General features: G+C 60.5%; 1 protein-coding gene across 2 annotated transcripts in view; it reads right to left on the bottom strand.

The window, feature by feature from the left end:
- Nucleotides 1-25,038, bottom strand: part of IQGAP3 (IQ motif containing GTPase activating protein 3) — a 35,801-nt gene that overhangs the window by 7,710 nt on the left and 3,053 nt on the right. For both annotated transcript variants that reach the window (XM_042976368.1, XM_042976369.1), the window contains exons 3-27: nucleotides 20,951-21,107; nucleotides 20,353-20,430; nucleotides 18,989-19,065; nucleotides 18,264-18,331; nucleotides 18,062-18,175; nucleotides 17,662-17,840; nucleotides 16,951-17,029; nucleotides 16,236-16,399; nucleotides 15,728-15,815; nucleotides 14,002-14,165; nucleotides 12,449-12,606; nucleotides 11,077-11,195; nucleotides 10,835-10,998; nucleotides 9,293-9,383; nucleotides 8,332-8,499; nucleotides 8,107-8,246; nucleotides 7,838-8,008; nucleotides 4,963-5,046; nucleotides 4,733-4,804; nucleotides 4,569-4,638; nucleotides 3,133-3,341; nucleotides 2,406-2,558; nucleotides 1,986-2,149; nucleotides 1,432-1,656; nucleotides 497-637 (exon numbers count right to left, since the gene is read on the bottom strand). In XM_042976368.1, coding sequence (XP_042832302.1) covers nucleotides 497-637; nucleotides 1,432-1,656; nucleotides 1,986-2,149; nucleotides 2,406-2,558; nucleotides 3,133-3,341; nucleotides 4,569-4,638; nucleotides 4,733-4,804; nucleotides 4,963-5,046; nucleotides 7,838-8,008; nucleotides 8,107-8,246; nucleotides 8,332-8,499; nucleotides 9,293-9,383; nucleotides 10,835-10,998; nucleotides 11,077-11,195; nucleotides 12,449-12,606; nucleotides 14,002-14,165; nucleotides 15,728-15,815; nucleotides 16,236-16,399; nucleotides 16,951-17,029; nucleotides 17,662-17,840; nucleotides 18,062-18,175; nucleotides 18,264-18,331; nucleotides 18,989-19,065; nucleotides 20,353-20,430; nucleotides 20,951-21,107 — 3,297 coding nt within the window. The remainder of the gene's footprint in view (nucleotides 1-496; nucleotides 638-1,431; nucleotides 1,657-1,985; nucleotides 2,150-2,405; nucleotides 2,559-3,132; nucleotides 3,342-4,568; nucleotides 4,639-4,732; nucleotides 4,805-4,962; nucleotides 5,047-7,837; nucleotides 8,009-8,106; nucleotides 8,247-8,331; nucleotides 8,500-9,292; nucleotides 9,384-10,834; nucleotides 10,999-11,076; nucleotides 11,196-12,448; nucleotides 12,607-14,001; nucleotides 14,166-15,727; nucleotides 15,816-16,235; nucleotides 16,400-16,950; nucleotides 17,030-17,661; nucleotides 17,841-18,061; nucleotides 18,176-18,263; nucleotides 18,332-18,988; nucleotides 19,066-20,352; nucleotides 20,431-20,950; nucleotides 21,108-25,038) is intronic.

Genomic DNA, 25,038 nt, shown 5'->3' with positions numbered 1-25,038 from the left:
TTCACTTTGCCTCCCCCCACAGAAGCACCTTCAGCGTGGACCTGGGGTGTGGGGCACTCCCAGCCAGAACCCTGTCCCAGGACAGCCTGGGAGGCTCTGGGAAGGCCAACCTTGTCTGTCATCACCGAGCACCCGGGAGGGGCTGGATTGGAGGCGGGGCCCGAGGAGAACAACAGATGGGGGCTTACACCACCCCCTCCCCCTCGCCGACTCCTTCCCTGGTCTGGAAGATGGAGATGGCCATTCGTGCCCTCCCTCTAGCTCAGGGATTTTGTGAGGATCAAGTGAAACTATGTCGTGGAAGTAACGTACGATGACAGAACAGTGTTCAAATGTGTTAGATTCTGTTATTGTCACTGTTCCTACCACAGATGTGCCACCTACTGATTTAACCTATTCCCGCCTCCTAGAGTGCTGGACACAGAGGTTTACAGCTCGCCTGGCCTGGCCCTCTTGAGGTCCCGTGCCCGGGCTGGGGCGCGGCTGATGCGCTTACGGAATCTGGTCCACAGAGGAGATGATGGCTGCAAGGAACTTGTCCGTCACGGCGAGGAGGCTGCGGAGGGAGATGTCCAGCCGTCTCTGGACCTCGGGGTGGCTCAAGGCCTGCTCTGGAGTGACGTCATAGGGGAGGTGGCTGTGGGCAGAGAGAGACGAGGTATCGGCCAGAGCCCCTCCCACGGCCTCCCCTCCCGAGTTCCACCCTTTGAACCCTCCATCTAAGGGCGGCCCCGCGTGCTGGAGGGGACCAGGCCGGAATAAGAGAAAGGACTCAGAGGAAAGGGAGCGAGGTGGGTGGAAGGCGAAGGAGGAGAAGCTGAGGGCCCACGGGGTGGACGCGGAGGGACGAGCGGACGACCACGGTCTGCGCGGACTCCTCAGCGGGGCTGGAGGCAGGGTCATCCCTCAGCTAGTCTTTGGCGGTTGGGGCGATCGGGAAGACGGCCTCGGCCTTGCAGCCCCAACACGCAGGCCCGTGTGCCACCGGAGAGGCCGCCAGCGCGGGCGGCTCCTCGGCGGCCCCCTTCCCAAGGACCGTGCCCCCGAGTAGCACCCCCAGTCTACAAGGCCGACCCAGCTCTCCTGCCACCTCACTTGTCTATCCGCCTGCAAATCTGGGTGCTCAGCTATCCCCCATCAAGGAGGCGTCCGTATCCCGACTCCCGGCAGGTCGGACGGGCCACTCTCAAGCAAGCACCGACACGCCAGTTAAACACGTTTGCACGTTCACCTGCGTTCCTTCTACACCCAGGTCCGCGTCATTGACATCAGTTCCACGTTAACCACCAGAAGGGGCGCTAAAAGCTACTTTATTTCATCCTGCAGGGCCGGGGTCGTATCCGCATAAATCAGCAGCTCATTTCTATGCCACCTTCGGAGCTGGTCAAAGGAGATCTCCCTCTGCTGCCGCTCACCTGCACCGCCCCTCACCTGCGCTGGCCGGTCTGGGCCTCGCTCTGGTTGATCCAGCTCTTGTAGAGGTGAATGGGGTCGATGTGGACACTCAGCGTCTTGTCCTCCAGCACGTCCTGGACGACTCTGCCCAGGATCTCGCGCAGGGCGCTCTGGCCCCGCCCATTGCGGTAGAACCTCACCACGAGCCCCACTACCGCGGGGTTGCCTGTCACCATGTCCTGGGGCTGCTCCACCTTTGACCTGTAGTTCGAGAGGTCACCGGAGCTGGTCTCCTGTCTCTGCGTAGGACAAAGAGCTGCTCCTCTCCGAGACTGTGGCCCTTCACAGCCTGCTCTGCTACGGCCCCTCTCAAGGCCTGTCCCGACAGCCTGTGCGCTAACTTGCCCGCCCACACCCTCCCTCCGTACTGTCCCCGGAGGCTCTTACAGACGCTCCGCGTGAGGCTGAGAAGAGGTCTCGTGGTTCCATTTGTGCCCTCAAACCTCAACAAACCGCCCCCTCGTGAAGGGGCCGACGGTGGCGTCTCTCAGCCCGTTCCCTTCCCGCTCGTCTGGGCGCGGGAAGCCTACCTGATCTCCTCCCGGAGCGCTGTCTTGAAGAGCTGGAGCAGGAGGTAGGCCTCGCGGCGGTTGGAGGCATAGTTGTACAGGCTGAAAATCACGGACTCCATGAACTTGGTGGTTCTGTTCTGTGGCATGCGAAGGATCAGCTTGGCCAGGTAGAGAGGCTGAGTCTGCAAGCAACGGGGGAAACAGGAAGCGGGTGATGTGCCTCGAGGGCCGGCGGTGCATTAGAGGCTCTCCCGATGGGGCCCGGAGAGGAGGCGGCGCCGGCCCGCTGCCTGGGAGGCGCGAGGAACCTTCCAGACAAGCAGCAGTGGGGGGCAGTCTCCGGGGTCAAGGCATTAGGGTTACAGGCACAGAGAGGCCTCCAGGCCCCAGGCCCTTAGGGGACGGTGGGGTCCTCTCGTCCCAAAGGCTCCTGCTCACCTGGAGCAGGTACAGGAGGTGCTGGTAAGCCTCTAATTTCTGCCTTTTCTCTTTGCTCAGCGACTTCAGGCCCTTCTGCTGGTCCAGAACCATCATACCCGACAGCTGTTCTTTGTTCTTATTGGTCAGCTTCTTGCAGTGGGAGATCACCTCCTGCAGGTGCCGGGGGGCACGGCGCAGGGTCAGAATCAGGCCTCGAGGAACCGGGCCTTTCTGCGGTTCCAGGCGCCCCCGCACACGGTTCTAGGGTGCGCTGCGCCCCCCCCCGCCCCGCCACTCCGTCTGGCACCTCTGCTTCCACAGGGTGCGTCCCTCCCCCAGGAGGGCCGGCTAGCAGCCCGGGCGTCGCGTCCATGGGATTCTGCTCATTTCTCACGGCGCGCGCCCGGGCTGGGGCCACCACTGCCGCTTCTACCCACACGGCACGGCCTCGTAATTTGCGGTTTGAGGAAATTTCCTGTCTGTCTACACGGGCCTGGTGAGGTGGGCGCCCTGATTATTCCCGCCTCCGAGGAGGAAACAGACTCAGAGATTAAAGAGGTGGCTGGCGGCCCCCTCACTGGGGAGCGGCAGAAGCAGGCATTCTAATTCCACCGTCACCTGCCCCCCGAAGCGCCGCGGGAGCGAGGACCTGAGCCAGCTGATGAAATCCGACACGTAACACGTACTCGGGTAGCCACCTCCCTGGAAGCAGCTGGGTCTGGCGGTGGGCGGCCCGGCCCCTCACCTGCAGGGTGATCTGGTTCTTCACCAGCAGGCCGATCTTGATGTCCATGAGGTTGAGGTCCTGCTGCAGCTGCTGGTTGGACCGGATCTTCCTGACCACCTCTTCCTGAAGCTTCAGCAGCTCTGCCTCGGCCAGGAAGTCCTCCTGGCTTTGATTCAAGAGGTGGGCAAATCTGCACACCACGCTGAGAGGGGGATGGGGCACGTGCACTGGCGGGAAGGGAAGAGGCGTCAGGACGAGCCGGGCCCTCGCGGGGGCTTCCTCAGCAGCTCCCTGCCTCTTACCACCTCCTGGTCCCCAGCCTGCTTGAGGCCAGCAGGCCGCCTCCAGGCCTGTCCTGTCCCCGAGCTCCTTGTCTCTTATGGGCGGCTATGACGGAAGAACCGTCCTTCCCTTGCTCTCCTCGCCCCTGGGCCCAGGCCAGGGACCTCTCCCGCCCCCAAGTCAGAGCCCTAGCTGCCTCCACGAACCCCCTACTCCAATTTGTTCTTCTGATCGGCTGAGTGCCCAGAGTCAGAGACGGGCAGGCGGCACCCCTGCGGGCAGGACGGGCAGAGTGGGGTAAGAGGGACGTCCCAGGGCAGTGCAGGCCACCTGATGCCCAGGAATGCTGCCTCAGGCCTGGAAGGGAAAGGGGCCCACCTGTTCCAGAACCCAAAGACTGGAGGAAACTTGGAAATGGACCCTGGGTCTATTTCACAAAGAGCAGGGCATCCAAGGCCGGGCTTCTGGACTTTCAGGACAGGAGCCAAGAACGGCCCAGAAGGACCCCTTTGAGGCTTTAGGTGCATGCCCCGCTGAGGGGACAAGGGGCAGGATGACAGAGCACCCCTAGGTGCTGGCACTCAGTCCTGACACTGCAGAAGGCTTCATGCACGGCCCAGAGGCCGGAGCTGGGGGAGCCACGGGTCACGCAAGAGTGTGGGGAGAAGCCCTTTCCCTTGATTATTTTGCTGGTAGCGATGGGGAGATAGTGGAGGCCTGGTACAGAAAGAACATGCTCGAGGGAGTCCTCCAGGGGACCGGGCCATGTTACCTGGCGGGCAGGAGCTTCTGCTACAACCCCTATCGGACGTTCTGCACAGACGTCTCCTACTCTCTCCCTGCTGTGTGGCCCCAGGAGGGACATCTGGACCTGTCTGAGCCTGGGGGATTTCCTGTCTCTACCACCAGACTGGGGGATCCCCAAAGGCAGAGCACATGTCTTCACTCCCACACGCACCCCGGGTCCTGAGCCATATGCTCAAGGTCGGGGACATCAGCTGTCGACGAGGGCAGGGGCTCAAGAAGGGCCAACGACGTCTCCAGAGCCCAGGCTGCAAGCTTGGGGGGGGGGCGTGACCCTCTGCCTTGCTGACTCTCGGGGGCCATGGGCTCGCGCGGACAGGGGAGGGCAGGCCGTGTACTCACGACAGAGAGAAGACCAAGCCGCGTACCTAGCATTCTGTAGTCATCCCGGGCTTTCCGGGCTCGGAAAAACGCCTGGATCTTCACAATGGAGTTAACCTGCGGTGAACACGGGTGCGAAAGGGCTGCTGGCCGCCCCTGCCCTGGTCTCATGCGTGAAGGCCGGGCACGGGGACAGCAGGAGGACACTCACATTCTTCTGGAAGTATCCCAGACGCCTCCGGTACCGCCTCCGAGCTGCCCACATCCGGACCCAGGCCTGGATCTGAGGACGCGCACTGCGTCAGAGCTCCAGGCTCGGGGGCCACCCTCCGGCCCGGGGCCAGTCCAGCTGTCCCCAGAGGCCACGAGGCAAGAGGACTAAACAATTGTTCTCAGAGGGCCCTTCAAGAGACAGGAACCCACCCAAACCGTGACAGCTACCTTGATTACGGCGTCCGAGTTTGCTTTTAAATACTGCAGCCGTCCCAGGTAGGTCTTCCGCTGCCTGTAACCCCGCCAGTGAGCCTGGGCGTCAGGACAGGAAAGGAGAAGAGCCCGGCTGGTCCCCGCTAGCCTGAGAGGCCCTCCAGGGAAGCAGGAGGGAGGCAGGCAAGGGGAGGGGGAGGGGGAGGGGAGGGGGGAGGGAAAGCCAGCCCTGGTGTCAGAGAACTTCCATCCACACGGGGAGACCAAACACCTGCCGCCCTCCCTGGTCCCGGCACACGCGTATGCACACGCACGCACCCAGGCCAACCAACACCTCCTCGCAGGGACTCTACTGTAAGGCAACGAGCTTAAAAGACAGTAGTCATACAGTCTACACCCCGTCACCAGAGCATGCGCCGTGTCCCCCCAAACACACGCACGTGCTCCGCCATCCCCCACGCCCAGTCTGGGGAGGCGCACAGAGACACAGGCACACAGGCAGAGCCGTGGGGGCCGCGGGCCACCCACGCTCCCCTAGTCACACTCCTGTTCCAACAACCCCACCCCGCTCGCGCCCAACCCTGTGCCAGCCTCCCCTGCACAGAGCACAGCGATTCAGGGCACCCGGCCCTCTTTGGTCTCTAAAACCAAACCTCACGGCCCCCTTCCCTCTCAGGGGCCTCTCCCCTTGCGTGCCAAGCCTGTGTAGATTAGTTTCCTAACGTACTTCTCGGACTGTGTCTCTCTCGGCCCCAAATTTCCAGAAGTTCTCGACCATCTGACACACACACGTCCCCCCACCGGCTCCTTCCTCCGTGATTCCAGCCACACCAGACGATTCACTTTCCTCTCAACGTGCCTGCTGACTTTCTGCCCGACGCTTCGTTTACGCCCCCGATCCCGACCCCCAGCCCCACCTGCCCCCAAAACCCTTCGTGTCTTTTAGGGCCTACATGGAGCACGCCCTGGGCGCTCAGGCCCTGGGCGACACCCCGTCGCTGACACTGGGGCTGGTGCGTTTGGAGTATCCCTTCTCGACCAACTGCCCTCCCAGCCCTCCCCAGAGCCAGCCCTCCGGGCCGGGCCCCCTCCTGAGGCTGACCGTGTCACCCTGTTGGGACGGGGTGTAAAAGAGGCAGGGTGGCCCCAGGACGGCAGCCGTCCACCCTGGAGCCTGCGGGCCCAGGAAGCCCCCAGCCCAGGCCTTTTCCCGGTGCTACATCCTCTCCTTCTGCAGGTACAGACTGTCCCTCTGGATACCTGCTGCGGTGAAAAGCAGAGGGGACCCCTCTCCTCTCTTCCTCCACCCACCCACACACAGCTCCTTCCTAAAGAGCCCCCCCCACCTCCAGTCTGGATTGGTCGAAAGACAGGACAGGGACTGGCTCTCAGCCAGGCTCAGAGCCTTCGGGAGACAGGGAGGTCTCTGTACGCCCCACCAACACCATTGCTGACCCTTGCTACTTCTCTACGGCTGGAGGACAGGTAGCCCGAGAGGCTCTGGGCCACCTCTCCCTTCCCCTGCCTCCCAGGACCTAGGCCGGAACCCGCACAGCTCCAGGGCTGGTGGCAAATGCGCCCTGACCCCATCCCCTCTGCCACTGCTGCCGTGGCTTCTCAGCTCTGTGGTTTTGGGGTGAAATTCCAGTCCAGGCTCAGGCGGGGGGAATCCCTGCGATCAGACCACTCGGTGCTAACTGCTAAGTCATCTGCATTGACTTCTGGGACCAGCGCCCTGCCAGGTAACCTGGTATCACGGCCAGCACCAGTGGAGTGCTCACCAGCTCAGCGCTACGTGAAACTGTCCTGCTCAACCCTCACAATCCACACGTGAGGTCAGGACCATCGTCGTGAATGAGGGGACGGTGCTGGAGAGGGCTTAGGGAAGGCGCCCAAGGTCCTCGTACAACCCAGAAATGGCAGGACCAGGAGGCGAACTCCAGCCTCTAACTCTAAAGCCCAAGCCCTCCGTTACCAGCCCCTACACGGGCTAGTGCATACTCAGGGACCACTCGCCGCCCCCCCCACCCCCCCGCCCCGGGGGACTCTTCTGGGTTGCTCTGCGTCCCTATCAGCACAGCATCTAATGTCAGCTGTGTTCCTGGCCCCGCCAGGGGAGATGTGGTCGCTCCTCTGTGTGTCTCCCGTCCGTCTCCTGCCCTTGCCCCGGGCCAGCGGGCATCCTTGCAGATACCAGGTGTGCACACGTTCGTTACGTAAAGTATCTTCACGGTGCACACGTGCCCGTGACACCTGCAGGTCACATCTACCTGGGGAGTCTCTATGTGCTCGACTCCCATCTTTTCTGGCTCATAAGGTGGTCGGGCCCGAGGCCCACCTTCCGAGTTGCCCCTGCCCCCAGTTACTCGTGGGACCATCTGCAGGTCGGAAGGATACAAGTAGAAAGGGCTGGCTGGAGACAAAAGTTCCCCTTGGGGCTGGTCCACCCTTTCCTGTTTACCCCCGACCCGGGACGCCCCCCTCACGTCCGAACCCCAGTGGCTCACTAAACCTCACTCCCTCTTCCCCACGGGGAGGCAACGAAGCAGCTCATGCCCTGGGGACAGTGACGGTGATGACAGTGACTGGCACTGTTCAGATGCCCGTTGGATGTCACCTCGCTTAGCCCTCACGACAGCCCTGCTACGACATTCACGTTTCCATTCTGCAGACGGGGAAGCTGGTCCAGAGTACGTGCCTGGCGGGGTCACGTGGTGACTAAGTGGCGGAGACGGGACCCAAACCCAGGCTCTGGAACACATGTTCCTCTCAAACCCCACTGCTCAGGGGCCGGAAGATCATCCTCCTCCCACTCAGCAGAGAGCAGGCAGGAAGGAAACCCCAAAGCCCAGACCCCAGGCCCTGGACTTCCAAGGCCAGTGCCCGCCACCTGGATCTTGATGACCGCCGGCAGCCAGGTCCTCAGAAAGCGGGAGCGCTCAGCGAACTTCTGCCGAACCAGGAAGCCGCGCATGCGGGCCTGGAGCTGGATGACTAAGCCGACGTTGGCCTTCCAGAGCTGTTGGCGGTCACGGGCAGCCGTGACCTTGGTGATGGCGGACTGTGGAGGCAGGAGAGAGCCTGTGGTACCCTGGCAGGCGGAGCCTCAGCTACAGGGAAGGCCCTCCCCGGCCCCTCCTGCACAGGGGCTCTGCCGACCTGGATCTCCTCCCGAGTCAGGTGGGACGTGTTCAGGCGGCAGCCGGTGGGCGGCTCCCAAGTTCCCCGGAAGGTCTGCAGGTGCAAGTAGTAGGCGGAGCCATCCTTCATGTCGTGTTGGACCCAGAGAGCTGCGTCCCCTGAGCAGAAGCCAGGTAAGGACGCGAGGCTCCGAGGAGGCGGCGGGCGGCTGGGACAGGCGGAGGGAGGGGCTGGGGCCATTACCTGGGCGCCGCTTCTTTGCCATGGCTCCTTCCAGGACTCGCTGGTAGCTGTCGGCGCAGTTGGGAACCACCCCTCGGAGGGCCACGGAGGGGTTCCTTAACACCCGCTCTGTCTGGGCCGCCTTGCCCTCCTTGATGGCCTGGTTGATGGCGGCCACACCGAGAGCCACTGACAGGGGCATCAGGAGGCAGGGGTTGGTCCTTACCCCTCCCCCAAGTCCCTCCCAAGCGCCCTGTCCTGCCTACGGGAGTGGGATTCACAGGACACAAAAGGCCCATCTAAAGGAGGGGACAGGGAACCTCCCAGCATGGATGCAGACATAGATGAAAACAGAGCATGCAGCTGTGCCTGGAGGAAAAGGTAGCAGTCAAGGAAGGCTTCCTGGAGGGAGGCAGCATGGGGCTGGCTGGGGCGGGGTAAGAAGACAGCTCCAATCTCTCTCGTACAGAAGCTCAAGGGCAGGATACGGGCAGAGAAGCTCAGGACAGTTTCTTAGGGAGAGAATAAAGTCCGAGAAGTGCAGCACCTGCCTTCCGTCACGCAGACAGACAGACAGACAGACAGACAGAGGGACTCCAGACAGTACAGACCAACACCACCAGCACGCGCTCTGCAACGCAAGTGTCTCTGTGTACTGACCCCCGCCGCCCACGCCTGAACACCCCCCAGCCAGAGCGGGCGGTATGGGACGGACCTTCGGCCACCATCCAATTTCACACGCTCAGGCTTCGGGGTCAAGTACCCACTGGAAGGCATGGACGGAGGCACGGGTGGGCTGTGGGCTCTCAACCCTGAGACTTGCCAGCCCGGCTGCTGGAAGCCCACCCTCTAGTCCAAGCAGCAAGGCCCTGCTGTGATTCTGGCCCATCTCCCTGGGTGGGGAGCCCACACCTCTTTCCCTCCCCCAGCCCCCACCCCACCCCGGCCACCAGACTCCTGCAGGGCCCCCAGGCCCACGTACTCTGCTGTGCGGCGTTCGTGTCCTGGTTGGCTCGAACCACCTCCCGGCGGATCTCTTCCAGCCACAGCACCGCTCCGGGGTCCCCCGTTGCCTGGGATGTCAAGAGATGTGGGAGAGATGAGAGCCGGGCCAGGCAGGCCCCAAGCTCAGCTGTGCGAGGACCCGCGTGCAGGCATGGCCTTGTCACCTGCTCCGGTGGGCTGCTGCCAGGCTCAGAAGGCTCGGTCCGGGCCTGTTCTCAGCTTGGCCGCAGCACCCCCAGAGCCTCCGCCCTCCGGGCAGCTCACCTCCCTGCCCTTGTGCCTCAGCCACGTCCCAGGAGAGCCCGGACCAAAGTCTCCCTGCACCTGCCCTGCTCCTGCGCCCCTGTGCCTCATCGCGCACCTTCTCGGGCCGATCCTGACCCTGGCCTCCCCTCTGTCCTTCCCATCCCTGCTCCGAACCTTCTACGCCACCAGGTGTGGCAGGCTACATGTGACCACAGGCTGAGAGAGTCTGTGCAGGCCACAGGGTCAGGCTGGTTCCCCGCTGCCCCACCCCCCTTCACCCAGCCCCAACCCCAGACTCCGCTCCCTGCCAACCCTCCTCACAGACAGGAGGAACTTTTTTTTTTTTTTTTTTTTTAATTTTTTAATGTGTTTATTTTTGAGAGAGAGACGGAGTGTGAGCGGGGGAGGGGTGGGGGGTGTGGACACAGAATCCGAAGCAGGCTCCAGGTTCTGAGCTGTCAGCACAGAGCCCGATGCGGGGCTCGAACCCACGAACTGTGGGATCATGACCTGAGCCGAAGTCGGATGCTTAACCGACTGAGCCACCTAGACGCCCCACGGGACAAACTTTCTAAACAAAACGTGACTGGCCTCTGTGCTCCAGGCAGTGCTCTAAAGCACTTTCTTTGGAACCGGCTTTTGCAAAGCCCACAAACGATGCTCGGCCCAGGAAGAACCCAGGCAGCTTTACCAGCACGCCATGTCACCGAACCCCTGACCGCGAGACACGTCGACTGTCATGTCGTGTGTGCAGGTGAGGAAACAGCAGGACGTGGGCAGGGTCAGCCCACCAGGATGCACACTGAGGCGTCTGGCCCAGCAGGTCTAGCCCTCAACCCCCCGCGCCACCGTGGGCTCAGGGCGCTAGAGGCTTAGGACCCCACCACGCTCTCCGATCGTGTGATTTCCCCCATTCCAGAAGGCACGTAGAACCAGCGCGTGCAGTACGTTACGGACGCGTTGGCAGAGCTCAGAGACACGGGATTTGCTGGAGGTCACAACGTCGCCGAGTGTCAGAGCAGGAAGTGCGGCCCCGTTCTCTGGCCCCCAGGCCTGGGCTCTACCCACGCACAAGCCCCCACCACCCTCTGCATGCTGGCATCCGGAGCTCGGTCCAGCGCCCTGGCCGTGCGGCCACCTCCCCCCACGGCCCCTCCTGCCCTCCACCCCCAGAGCGGACTCTCATCAGACTGGGCTGGCCCCAGGTGCATCCTGGGACAGCTCTGCCCACGGCGGACGCTCTTTCTGCTCCAGCGACCGACGCAGACCTCACCTGGGCCTTCCGCCTTTTGGCCGCCACAAGGAGGAAATGGTACCGAGGGGCCACAGGCAGGTGGACGTCGTCCAGGCCAGCCGAGGGGAGCAGGAGGGCCGACAGGGTCTTCTCGGGGCTGCCCTGGTCCAGAGCCTCGTTGATGAGGCTGACCGCCAGCACCTCTGGGCAAGACACACGTCGGTGGGCAGAGGGACCGGGTAAGGGATGGGCTGCCTCCGCCCGCCCTGGACTCCACTCACGATCGGTTTCTTCCTGCACCTGAGCGTTGACCTGGTTCACGGTGGCCTGCAGGTCATTCCAGCTCAAGACGCCGTCTGGCGCACGCCCCCGCCGCAGCGCCACCAGCGCATCAAAGTAACTGGCAGCAGAGGGAGAGAGGGCGGGCAGCGGGGGCCCCGCCAGCGGGAAGTCAGGGGGCTCGCCGCGCTCTCCTCCTTCCCTTCTCCCCTTGTCCACTGTTCTTCCGAGGCCCCTGTGCTGGCTCCCCGCCCGGCCCGAGCCCTGCGTGCCCCAGCCTCCCACCGCTCGGTCTCCGGACTCGTTCCCTGACCCCACGGCTCGGGACGCCGAAACCTTAAGGTCTCCCCAACCCGCCACCCGTGCGTGAACGCCAGCGGCCTCCTCGCTCCTTCCACGGATGCCGGATGTGTTCCCACGCGTGCCGCTCACGCCTGAGCTCTGCACCTCCGTTTGGCCTGTGTGCCCCAGTCCTTCCCACTCCTGTCAACACACACTCCAATCTCTAAGGGAGGAAATCTTGGAGCCACAGGTGACCACGCTCTCCCCCTCACAGCCACATCCACACGCAACCAAGTCCCGTCAGGTCCACTTGGGGAACGGACCCAGGACCAGACTCCCCTCCGCCACCACCCACGCCCGCTGCCCTCGGCCATGACTTCCTCGCGCCTGGCCTGGAGGCTGCCTGCCCGTCCTGATCAACCCTGGAGCCATCCCCAGTGCAGCAGGCACCGAGAGCCTGGCAAAAGGTCACATCGCCCCCTCCTCACCGAAACCCTCCTGTGGCTCCCTTCCCAAGCTATGGCGTGGCCCCCACTGCTTCAGAGCCACCACTCTGCCCTCTCTGCCTGGCCACGCCGGCTTCCTGGCACTCCCTGCACACACCAAGCAATGTCCTGCTCTGGGCCTGTGCCCCACGCAGCGCCCCACAACCACAGATGCCCCGAGGTCCCTCTCAACGCCCCCTTACCGACGGGGTCTTCCCTAACCCCCCGCCTGTCCCCAGCCTTTACCCCCTCGGCCCCTTCTGGTTCTGCCATGGCTCTTCCTCCCTGCCAGTCATCCGGCACGTTGGCTTTGCCTGTCCCCTCTACGAGCACGTGGGTTGGATGAGAGCCGGAACTTGGCTTTGTTCACTGCCATTTCCCACCACCCGGGATAGTATCTGGCACGGGGCGGGACTCAAACCTCTACGAAAGCACAAGGAATGGAGGAAGGGGGGGTGCTTGGGCCCCACTTCCAGGACGAGTCACGGGCCAGGGGCTGCGAACAGCCCCAGAGAGGGGCCTGGGCCCGCGCAGAAGGCTGGGTCCCAAGCAGAGGGTGGAGTCCTGGCTCCGCCCCCTCCCGCTCACACCTGCTAAACCTTCTCACCGCTGAGCGTTCTCTCCTTGCACCTCGGCCAGGCCCGTGGCGGGGTTCACCAGACTGCTCCAGAAGCCGCCGACATCCCTGGCCTCCAGGGCCTGGTCAATCAGGACCACGGCTGACAGCATCTCCACGGCCACAAAGAGCTCCTCGTGGCCGAGCTCCTACAACAGGGGAGCACCGATTCCGTGGGGCGGGTCAAGGGCTTGGGGCCACTGCTATCCTGCCCCCAAGGCCCTCCCACATCCCAGTCTCTATCCCAAGCCCCAACTCATTCGCTAATTCACTGTGCCCAACACTGAGTGTGCTCACCGTGTGCTCAGGGGGTAAATGCCCCCACACACTCTCTCTGTTCTCGTAACAAACCAGCGAGGGAGGTACCATTAATGTCCCCACTTTGCAGATGAGCACACAGCATAAGTTGAAGCTAGCCGCCTGGTTCCAGAGCCCACGCTCAACCAGAGAGCCGCACCGACTCCTTTCTGATTCCCGGCACACGCCAGGGAGGGCGCAAGGCCCCGGGAGACAGAGAGGGGGACACAGGGCCCCTCCACACGGCACCACACGGCACCACACGCCCCACTTCCCGGCCCAGCTTTCTCCTCCCTTCCAAACACCTGCGCGTACTGTTCCCTCCTTCTAGAGCACCTCCCTGTCCCGTACAGAAGGAGTACCGCAGATAAGGGTCACAGCAGCGGAGCTCACATACCGGGCCCACTTCTAAGCGCGCGCGGTGACGCGTGTAGCCCTCACAACAATCCTGTAGGGAATTATGTTCTTGTTCCCGTTTCACACATGAACTGAGGGGCAGACAAGGAACTAACGCCCAAGGTCGCACAGTGAGGACACAGCAGAGCCAGAAGCTGACTCCCGCTCTGCCGTCCGTGGCCCGGGTCACCGTGCGTCACCTCCTAGGGCTCGTCTTCTCCGCCTCGTACTGCAGTCACCGGTATGGAGACCGTGCCCTTCCTGAAGGCCATGACTGGGGTCATGCTCTAAACTTCCCTCTGTGGGTATGATTCTCCACGGGTCTCCTCTCTTCCAGGAAGCCTTCCCGGACTTACCCCTAGCTCTGCTCCCTCCATTTCCTCGTCTGAAGTCCTCTGCCACTGACACCATCCGTTTCTCCCTCCCTGTGACTATCTGGACCCTCAGGTGTGTTCCACCTCCTGCAGGGACTGGGACTTCCCTGCAGGGGGGCTCTGTCACCTCCATGTCTCGGGAGCCGTCTGGACAGGGGTGAGGGGGCACACAGAGAGGTGACGGGCACAGACTTCCACGCAGCCGGCTTAGCATGCCCTCTCAGCACTGCCGGCCACGGCCGTCAGGAACCGTATCCACCTCTGCGCCTCAGTTCCCTCCCCTCTACATGGAAATCTTCCTCACCCGCCAGGGTTCTAGCAAGGATCAATGACCGCGTAGAGCAGCGTCCGCTCAAGAGTGCTAGCTACTATGAGAGCTCAGGATCCCTCCGAGGGTGCTCTGCACGGACCACCCCGGGCCCCCCCCCCCCCCACTGCTTAGGACGCGGGGTCAGGACCCTCATTTCTGGGGCTCACCCCTCCCTGCTGCTGCTGGAGCACTGCCAGCTCCTGCTGGTACACAGCCGGGGCGCGGGGGCACACTGGAGGCAGCCGGGCTTCTGGGCACATCAGCTCTGCCACCGTGTCGGCCGCCACTCCCCTCTGGATGGCTCCGTTGATCCTGCACACGGCCTGGAGCACTGCAGGGGAGGAGGGAGAGGGCTGTACGGGCCGGGCGTCCAGGGCCCGTCCTAGTCTCCTGGCTAACTGGCTTCTGCTGGGGTATCCGAGGGGGAAACGCCTCTTCAAAACCGTTCCGCCTTCTGCTAGGTCCAGAATGAGCTTCTAAGTGTTTGTGAGGGAGGGGTGCTGAGTCACTTTGCGGGGCACTGAAAGAAGCAGTGCGTCAGGCCCAGAGATGGAGCAGCTCGGCCGGTGGCAGAGCGGCCGCCTTGGCGGGGGGAGGTGCAGGGGCGGTGGACGCAGGACTGGCAGGAGGCTACGGGGCACGGCTAAGAAGAGGTCAGTCAAGGGCTCTAGGGGCCACATCTCGCCGACAGCACAGAGGGGTAAGTGGAGCCGCTTGGGCCACAAGGGGCAGGAGCGAGCTCGGAGGGGCCACGGGGCCCCAGGGGGGTTTCCGATTTCAAACCCCGGGGCTTGGGAAGTGCCGAGCAGATGCGGGCCCTGGTGTCAGGATGCATCCCCTGGGGAGAAGGAAGGGTCCAAAGACGCCGGCCACTCCATGCCAGCGCTGCCTCCCGCCCCCAGAGCTCTGGCAGCCGGGGAAGGAGGGGTCCTGGTGGGAGACGGGGGACGGAAGGGGCAGAGGCGGCGCTGACGGATGCCACCACCCGCTTTCCCCGGGTGAAAGTGCACAAGGAAAGCAGCCCGGACGACCGAAGGGCTGGCAGCGGGAGAGCGAGGGAAGGACAGGCTGTCCGGCCGGGCGGAATGGGCGTGTGACAAGAGGAGGGGGCACCGGAGGCCTCATCTGCCTCACGGAGCATAGGGGACCGAAGTCCAGGCCGAGTCAGGGAAGAGGCCAGGAAGGCCCGAAGACACGCGACACAGAGGTGAGCGTCTCACACCCGTACGCGACTTCTAACGGCAGGTCAGGACGGAGTTACACGGCTGAAACGGGGCTGGTGGCCACAGGCTGTGGCACCCCCCCCCCCAACTCTGCTTCACTTCACTCCTGCCACACGCTGACCTCCCGGGAGGGACACGATCACCAGGCCACACTCCTCTAATAAAAAATTGTGTTTGTATATGATGTTTTGTTTTTCAGTTGGCTTCACGCCCAGCGTGGGGCCCAGTGGGGGGCCTGAACTCACGACCCCAAGATCAAGACCTGAGCTGAGATCAGGAGCTGGACACTTAACCGACTGAGTCACCTAGGTGTCCCTGTAGATAATGTTTTTAAGGGAAAGTGAGCTGATCATGAGTTTCTCACTACAGTCGAGAGGCAAGGACTCAAGCAGGTTGAAACCGTCCAGATACAGGGCAAGTGCCCTGAAGAAAACTGTCTGCCCCAGGAGCCGGCCTGATGTGACTGTCGTTACCCCTAAGGCCTTAAGGAACTCGTCTGTAGTGTGCACGCAGGCAGCCTGGGCCCGGGCACATCAGGGAGGGGAGAGGTCCCGCTGGAAACGTGGGCAGCAGTTTGCATCGCCCTACACACCCCTACACAGAAGCCAGCCGAGGGTTAGATGCCGCAGTGATGGGCCCGGGGCCAGGCCTCGGCCTGGAAGTGACTTACTGGCTTGCTCCTGATAACCCTTCACGTTGGCTGCAGCCACACCAGCTTGGACCTCCTCCTTTTCCAGAAGATCCACCAGGCCCAACTCCTGGGGAGGGGAAGAGGTGACGTAGGAGAGAGCTCTCACGGGAGCTGCCCTCACGGGCTCCCAGGCCCACCCACCCCCACCTCCCTGCCTCTAAGTCTGGCTCTTTCTTACGCAGCAGGAACTGAACTAACAACACAGGCAGCACGAAGAGAGTGTCATGGAGAAAGCCAACGGCAACGAGGACGAGATCTCTTGTCGCTGAGGTCCCCATTCAGCCATGGGGGAGCACGTCACTGCTCGCCGGCTGCCCCCGGGGACCCCTTGGTCAGTCTGGGCCATTAGGCTTTGGGGTGATGTAACCATTTACACACATAGTCAGCACTTACTGAATACAAGGAGGGGACGGAGGGGATGCCTAAGGAAGAGGCGGTCCCCATCCCGCAGCAGACAGACAGAGCAGGGAGCAGGTAATCAGCTGACCTGTGCCTTCTGTTCTCTGTCTGAGCTCAGCTGTTCCAGGTACCAGTCAGCAAAGTCTCTCCTCACTCCGCGCAGGGCCAGGGCAGGGTCATGAAGGGCCTCGAGCAAGGCCCCAGGGCTCTGTCTCTCCAGGGCATCATCAACAACTTCTAGAGCCCCATGGACTGCAAAGACCAAGACCCCCCAATGAACGATGTGCAGAAGCCCAGCCGGTACCACCCCAGACCTGCCCTGTTCTTCCTGCCCAGCATGACCCCCCGCCCTAAACCTTGATCTTGGCAGCCTCCCCTCCTCCCCACCCCAGACCGGGAGGACATCCTGACCCCAACAGGCAGCTGCCCACTCCATCCTGGGTCTCCAAACAGCCCCTCCTGCCCTCGTGTCCGCCCCACCCCATCCATTCCTCGCAGCTCCTTCTCCCAGGACCCCGGGCCAGCTGCCCTTCTAGCAGCAAGAGCTGGAAGTCTTGTCCTTTGCCTCTGCCCTGTCCGTGGATCTCCATTCAAACAGAAACCCCCCAGACAGGGTCACTTCTCTGGACAGCGAGAGCCGAAAAGCAGCACACACCCTGCTGTTTGACTTTGGTCTTTCCCTGAGACCAGGGTTGGCCCAAGTGAGGCTACAGGGCCTCTGGCCTGAGAGCTATCCCTGAACCTCCCGATGCGGGGGCTTGCCCTGGGAGCACCCCGAAGCCCTCCTGGCCCAGGTCTCTTACCGTTGACGTGGTTGATGTGCCCCTGGATTTCAGCCTGAGTCAGGTAGCAGTCATATATGTCCCAGCTTTCTCCACCATCCTGCAAAGACCATGCCGAAAGGGAGACCCGGGAAACAAGCTCAGTCCTCTCCTGCTCCCCCCCTCCCTGTCTCTAATTCTTCCCTCCCCTGGGCGCCTTCCCAGGCCAAAGGTCAGTCTGGTCAGGAGGAATCTGGGGCTGCCTGGAGGGCTCAGGTCATGATCTCACAGTTCATGAGTTCGAGCCCCATGTCGGGCTCTGTGCTGACAGCTCAGAGCCTGGAGCCTGCTTCGGATTCGGTGTCTCCCTCTCTCTCTGTCCCTCCCCTGCTTGCACTCTGTCTCTCAAAAATATATAAACATTAAAAAAAAAAAGAAGAAGAAGGAATCTGGAGAACCCCTGGGTTCACGCCCTCGGCATGGACACGGTTAAGTCAAATCTCCTGTCCAGTCTCGGACAGTTCTACGTCCCCACCTCAGCCCGGCCAGAAGATCGAGTCCCCAGAACCCGTCTCCTGCCTTCTCTCCTGAATCCTCATCCCTGGGTGCCTCCTCTGCTTCTCTACAACAACCAACAAGCGTTTCTCTCAGCAACTCTGGGCCGTGGAGACAGGATGTGCCGGAGTCCTGTCCGCCAGAGGCCTTCTGGGCCACCCCACTCTCCACGCCTGCACAGCAAAGGCTCCTCCTTACTCGGGTCTGGGCGCTGGCAGTCTTCTCTGCCTTGGCCTGGGCCAGCAGCTCCTGGTAGATGGCTGCCAGAGGCTCTCGAAGATTCTCCAGCAGAACGCTGGGATTCCGCAAGGCAGCCAGGGTGTCCTCGACCACCCCTCGCTCCACCGCCTCATTGATGGCGAGGACCGCCGCGTGGACTGGGAGGGGCGTGGAGACAAGGTCAGAGGCCAGAACAAACCCCAGACCGCCGCAGCACGACCAGCCACAGGCCACCCTGACACCATTCCCTTTTTCCATCCAGAGGGCCAGGCAAACCAGGTCACCTCACAGATGACAGGTCACCAGAATGCATTGGAGGCTTGGAGTCTGCCCTTTCACACGGAGCCCACCCCCCAGCAGGGCAGAGCCACACCCCTACCTGCGGCTTCATCCACCGACAGCTCATTGGCCAGAATGCCCCCGATCTTGCTGAAGGCCGGCAGCTGGAGGCCGTATTTGGCCAGTTCAGAGGCCATGTTGCTAAGTTCCTCGGCTGCAATGACACCACAGGTGCCTTTCCTCAGGGCCAGAGCCCCCAAGACCCTGCCCGCACGAGCGGCTGGGGAAGGAGCTGGGCTCACCTGAGAATTTCACTTTCCCGTAGAGATCATGTATCTGAGGGGCCAGTCCCAGCCGGAAGAGGAAGAGACTGGAAAAGAATGGAAGGCGTTGGGGCCTATTTATTTTGACACGGTCTGCAGGAGATGCCACAGGGACCTGGACAGGGAGCCCACCACACCTGCTCCCAAGTCCCCCCAGTCCACGGGGAGCAATGTTACTGGAAGTCAGGCCGAGGCAAGCGCTACAGAAGATAAGTACGATGCTCGAGAGGCCAGGGGGCATCGGGACTTCACAGAGAAGGGCACACTGCGGTTACCAGGTGGACACAGAGGGTAAGGCAAGCAGAGACCCGCAGAGCCGGGCGGGCTTGAAAGGACATGGGAAATGAAGTCCGGACGAGACGACGCGGCAGACGCGGGAACTGGTCGGCCACTTTAAGCTCTAGCCAGCTGGATGCTGATGGCCGGTTCTGAGAAGAACCAAACAGCCTGAACGTTCCCGCTAGGTGAGCCGCATGGGACGCTCTTGAGGGCTCGTTTTGGTTGCTTTGGGCCCCAAGCACAAACGGAAGACCCTTCCCTCCTGCCCTTTTCCTTCACCCCTGCAGGTCAGACACAAACGTGTGCATAAATCTACACACAACGGCAAAACTCTGAAGTCTCACGCTCCTGAGAAGTGCCTGCCTTCCTTCCTGCTGCCATGTTTCCTGTATCCACCCGGAGGACGGAAGTCTGGGGCCTCTCACCTGAGGGCATGGATGCAGTAGACCACCCGGGGCATGTTCTTCTTGTCGTAGATGTCTGTGGTCTCCGGGAAGAAGGTCTGGAGGGGAAAGCAGCTGGTTACTGCCGCTGGAAACGTGAAGCAGCACCAGCTATGGAGAGAGGGGCTGAGGAATGGGTCTTCCTCTCTGACCCGGGGAGATACTCCTTTGTTGCCTGGGGCTTCGAAGTCAGCCTCCCTAACCTCTGACAGCCAGCACTGTGGCCACACACACCAAGTGTTAAAGAAAGTGAGCCGAGGCCCAGGCGCAGACGCACATGGCCAGATTCACGGGACACAGGCAAGACTGTTGCGGTTAGAGGATGCAGGCCGTGTCCTCCAGGAGAAAGAGGCCCCCTATGCATCCCGTAGACACAGCGAGCCTGCGCCCCTGTGGACTCTCGCCAGGCAGGCGGCATGCTGGGGGGCCGGCCGTGCTCCTTCGGAAGGCCCAAAGAGGCACACGCTGTCCAGGACCACCGAGGGCACAGGGCGTTCATCCCTGTCTCTGGGCCACAGGCCTCTGATCAGTGGGGTCCCCTTGAAGAACTGAGTCCTCCCTCCAAGACACGGCGTCCCATTCCGCCTGGCGACTCCCATGAGGTCGAAGCTCAAAACCTCTTGGTTACTTCAGATTCACAGGAAGGACCCAATCTAGAGAATTGACAGCGTTCCAGCCTCACTGAGGACAGCTGGCCCCTATTACTCCTGCCTCCCACCAAAGTCCCCTTACTGCTGCTTCCTTGTTGCACAGTTGCCTGTAGGAAGAACCCTGCAGAGTCCTATCATGCCTTAATTGGTACAGTTCCTTAGGATTCATAAAGGGAACTCACGCACATCATCCGGTCCTCCTGACAGCCTCACGGGGTACACAGGGCAGGGATCACCATCCCCATTTTACGGTCGAGTAACACGCTGAGATCCAAAGGGCAAGGGGACGTGCCATGTACGGCCAACAGGGGACCCGGGCCCGGGCCTCCAAGTCCACCACCAAGGGATATGGCCCGTAGCAAGCCCACATCACGCCACAAAATTCTGGTGGAAGGCTGGCTAAATATGCATCCACTGCGTTGCACGGGGGCCTCGCTCACTAATGGGGACAGTGCAGCTTAGGTCAGGGGGCCTTCACCTCCCTCCACTTCCCTCACCCACAGGAAGTAGAGGCAGAGACCAAGTAACGTGGTTCAAAGACAGACACCTGCAGGCAATTTAAACCCTCAGGTTAAGTTAGCTAAGGAGACACATTTTGACGAGGGCCGAAGGATCCGGGGAGACAAAGCGTGCGTGGTGGGGGTGGGGGGCCGGTGGAGAGTAAAGATGCTCCCCAGTCTCGAGGCCCAGCGTTACCGAAGGCAGGCCGATGTGGGCTATGGCCGACAGCCAGAAGTTGATGTTGTCTGTGTGGCGGAAATGCAAGCCAGTTGCCTGAAAGGGAAGGAAAGAGAAGAGAATCTATTTCTACAGTTCTCAGAGCTCCCCATGGGCACAGCCCAGACCGCGGCTTGGAGATCTGAAGGGCGGGGTGGGGGGTGGGGAGCCAGCGGACCCTGCCCTGCAGATTTCCCATACTCCGTCCCCCGACCCTCCAGGAGAGAGTCACAGACGGAAGCCACCAGGAATGGATGACCCAGCAGGACTTTTGGGAAGGACGGCAGACGGGGGATCGACAACCTAGTAAGGCTTCCTAGTAAAGGGGAGTCCAGAGGTGAGGCGGGAAGGAGACAGGGCTGTGCCGGCCAGAGCGTGGCGAAGGGGCAGCGCGTCCAGGAAGTAGCCTCACGGCGGCAAAGCCCCCAGGCCTCTGAGCGTAGACTTGGGTAGACCCGTTTGCTCAGAAGCCTCATAGCAGGGGCAGCCCAGGGCCCACCTAGCAAGAGTCCCTTGTTGCTAAGGAGAAGGGCAAGCTAAGAGGAAGCAGGTAGAAGGGAGAGGCCTCCCGCCCCACCTGGTACCGCAGCTGCTCCGCATCATAGATCTTCTTCAAGGGGACCACGGCGGGTGCAAAACAGTGGCCCAGCTTGGCCAGCAGCACCCCGTTCCGGAGGCTCTCCTCCAGCTCCACGGGGGGAGGAAGCTCCTCCTTCAGGCAGGCCTCCATCCAGCTGAAAGCACCAGAGCCGGACTGTGCCTGCCACCCACCCTGGCCCAGCTCCCGCCCCTCCCCCAGCTCCCCTCTCTGCCCACTGTCTGGGTGCTCCCACCTCACCCCAAGCCGCCCCGGACACTGGGATGGGCAGTCCTCAGCCCCCTCCACCCCTGAAACTCCTCCCGGTCAGATCCTGAACCCGCGCATCCCCGGTGTGGTTCAAACGGGCCAGAACCTCCCACTCGGTCCGGTCACGCAGGCCTGCTGACCACACCGAACCTGCTCGCATCTGTCATTCTGCATGTTTTCTGGGAACCCAGGTACTGAAGGGTTCTGTCCGCCCCAGTGACCTACACAGCTCATAGCCCAGCTTGGAGGACGACGAGGGTAGTGGGGAACCCCCAGGCTTGGTGGGAGGGGAGCAGCACACAGGGCCAGGAAGGCCACAGCCCTCCGAGTCAGAAGTCCTGCTTTCCACACCATCCCCCACTTCGCCTTCGGAGCCTCACTCGTACAACTTGCAAAATGAAGAGAACGCGACCTGTACTGTCTCTGCCTCGGCAGCAAGTGAGCTAACGAGAGCGAACGTGCTGGGGACAGAAACGTAAAGCATCATTATCACTGATGGTCGCGCGACGGGCACAAGGGAGAGCGTAAGCGTTCTCCAGATGGGCTTTCCAGGCTTCTCCCTGTACGACGTCTACAGGAAAGTGTCTGTTTCCAGAGCGAGCCAGTCACACTGCGCTGCACTCCGTGCCTTCCCTGCCACAGACGCCTGCTTTCCTGTCCACTCATGCTATCTGTTTTCCTGGAGAAGATTAAAAACACGCTATTGATCAAAAGGACAGAATGAAGCATTTTCTGCTGCCTTAGAGCCCACATCCATTTACAGGAAACACGGGTACAGAGGAACAAGCTGGCTGAAGCAAGGAAGAAAACAGACAAATCCAGGAGGGGAGATGAGCTACGGGGCACATGAGCCGGTTCCTTCACCAAGTCCGTGACGTAAAGAACTGAAGAGGGGAGGTGGGTCATCCTGGATTAAAGAAGATGTAAGAGACACCAACGTCGGATACAATATGTGAGCGTTTTCAGATCCTTATTTGAATAAGCCAGCTGAAAAATAGGCTATTTTTTTCAGACCATCAGGAAAATTTGAAAATGGCCTGGGTATGGACCTTCCCAGGATCGATGGATGACTTCTTTGGCTATTATAATGGCATCGTGGTTAGTATGTAAGCAGATGTCCACACACTTTAGAGATAGGCAAGGACGTGTGTAGGGGGATAAGAGGACGGGGTGTTGTCTTTGTCCGCAGTGTGACCGTCTCCGTGGAAAATCGGAAAGAAGGCGACACAAAGCCTCCGGGACCCAGTAAGGAGCGCAGCAAAGCTGCGGGACGCAGGCTTAATACGCTGAAGTCAACCACTGTCCCATATACCACAGCGAACAGTGGGATTTGAAAAACACACACGGTTCCCACTCGCACCCCCAAAATGAAATACTTAGGTCTAAGTCTAACAAAATACGTACAAGATCTCTGAGGAAAACTACGAAACCCTGATGAACAAAATCAACGGAAAACCAAACTACGTGGAAGACGCCCCACGCCCTGCACTGTAAGGACGCCAGCTCTTCCCAGCTGGATCCACACGCTCGGAGCCATCCCGAACGAACTGCCAGCAAGTTGCGCTGCGGATAGCAAGACCCTGACCCTAAAGCCTGTATGCGGAGCCTGAAGGACCAGGAGAGCCAACACGACATTGCAGGAGAAGAACAGAGTTGGAAGACTGACGAGACCCAACTTAGCCACAGGAATCAAGGCAGTGTGAAAGAACAGACAGACCAACGGGACAGGATGCAGAGCCCAGAAACAGACCCACGTAAACACAGCCAGCCGATCTTTGACACAGGAGCAAAGGCGATCCGATGGAGTAGAGATCATCTCCTCAACAAATGGCACTGGAACAGCGGGGCGTCCACACGCAAAAGAAATCCATCCAGAGGCTGACTTCACACCCTTCACAAAAGTCAGCTCAAAAGGGATCATCAGCTTAAATGTAAAATGCAGAACTATAAAACCCCTCGAAGATAACACGGGGGAAACCTAGGCGACCTTGGGTGTGGCGATAACTTTTTTTTTTCTTTAAGTAATCTTCGTACCCGACGTGGGGCTCAAACTCACGACCCCGAGATCAAAGGTCGCATGCTCCACCGACTGAGCCAGCCAGGCACCCCTGGCAATGACTTTTTAAATATAATGCCAAAGGCACAGTCGTCGGAAAAAAAAAAATTGGCCAGCTGGACTTAATTAAAATGAAAAACTTCTGCTCCAGAAAAGACAATGTCAAGAGAATAAGACGAGACACACTCTGGGAGAAAATATTTGCAAAACACACATCTGATAAAAGACCAGTATCCGAAATACACAAAGAACGGGACGCCTGGCTGGCTCAGTCGGTAGAACATGGGGCTCTTGATCTCAGGGTTGTGAGTTTGAGCCCTGTGTTGGATGTGGAGCTTATTAAGAATGAATGAATGAATGAATGAATGGAAGGAAGGAAGGAAGGAAGGAAGGAATGACTCTTAAAACTCAACAATAAAAGAACAGCTGATTAAAATATGGGCCACAGATACCCATTAACGAACACCTCACCAAAGACACACAGATGGGAAAAAAGCACAGGAGAGTTGCCCCACACCGTATGTCATCCGGGAAAAAATGAAATAGAAGCAGTGAGATACCACTGCACCTGTTGGAATGACCACAGTCTGCACACCGTCTACACCCGGTGCCGCAAGGAGGTGCCGCACCAGGAGCCCTCGCTCACTGCTGCTGGGAAAGCAAAATGGTGCAGCCGCCTTGGAACACGGCTTGGTGCTTTCTTACAAACCCAGAATGTTCCTACCATGCAACCCAGCTCCCTCACCCTGGGTAATTGCCCACAGGAGTTGAAACATGTGACCACAGAACAACCTGCATGCAGGGGTGCCTAGGTGGCTCAGTTGGTTGAGCATCCAACTCTCAATCTTGGCTCAGGTCATGATCCCAGGGGTCCTGGGGTCAAACCCTGCATTGGGCTCCGTGCTGAGCATGGAGCCTGCTTAAGATTCTCTATCTTCCTCTGCCCCTCCCCTGCTTGTGCTCTCTATAGAGGGATGGATGGATGGATGGATGGATGGATGGATAGATAAAAACCCTGCAGGCAGATGTTTATAGCAGCTTTGATGGTAAACGGCATAGCTTGGAAGCAACCAAGAAGTCCTTCAGTAGGTGATCCCTCTCTGCCTTTCCCCTGATCACGCTTTCTCTGTGTCTCTCTTGCTCTCAAAAAGAAACTTAAAGGGGCGCCTGGGTGGCTCAGTCGGTTAAGCGTCTGACTTCAGCTCAGGTCATGATCTCATGGTCCGTGAGTTCAAGCCCCACGTCGGGCTCTGTGCTGACAGCTCAGAGCCTGGAGCCTGCTTCGGATTCTGTGTCTCCCTCTTTCTCTGCCCCTCCCCTGCTCGTGCTCTGTCTCTCTCTGTGTCAAAAATAAATAAAAACATTTAAAAAAAAAAAAGGAATGAGCAGTCAAGCCCTGAAAAGACACGGAGGAATCTCAAACGCACATCACTAAGTGAAAGAAGCTAGTCTGCAAAGGCCATGTACCTTATGGTTCCAACTATGGAGAAACGATGGAGACCGTAAAAAAGATAAGTGGTTGCCAGGGGGCGGGATGCGGGGACACAGAGGCAAAGCACAGAGGATGTTTAGGGCAGTGAACTTACTCCAACACACCACACTGACGGATAACGTCATTCTACGTTTGTGACGCATTTCACAGGGTGTGCGATACCAAGAGTGAACTCCAAGGTAAGCTGCGGGCTTTGGGGGATCATGTGTCAAGGTGAGTTCATCACGTGCAACAAACGTACCACTCTTGGAGATGCCGATAGTGGAGGAG

Source organism: Panthera tigris, chromosome F3, assembly GCF_018350195.1.
Source record: "Panthera tigris isolate Pti1 chromosome F3, P.tigris_Pti1_mat1.1, whole genome shotgun sequence".
Lineage (NCBI taxonomy): Eukaryota > Metazoa > Chordata > Mammalia > Carnivora > Felidae > Panthera > Panthera tigris.
This window is presented reverse-complemented; position numbering and strand designations above follow the sequence as displayed.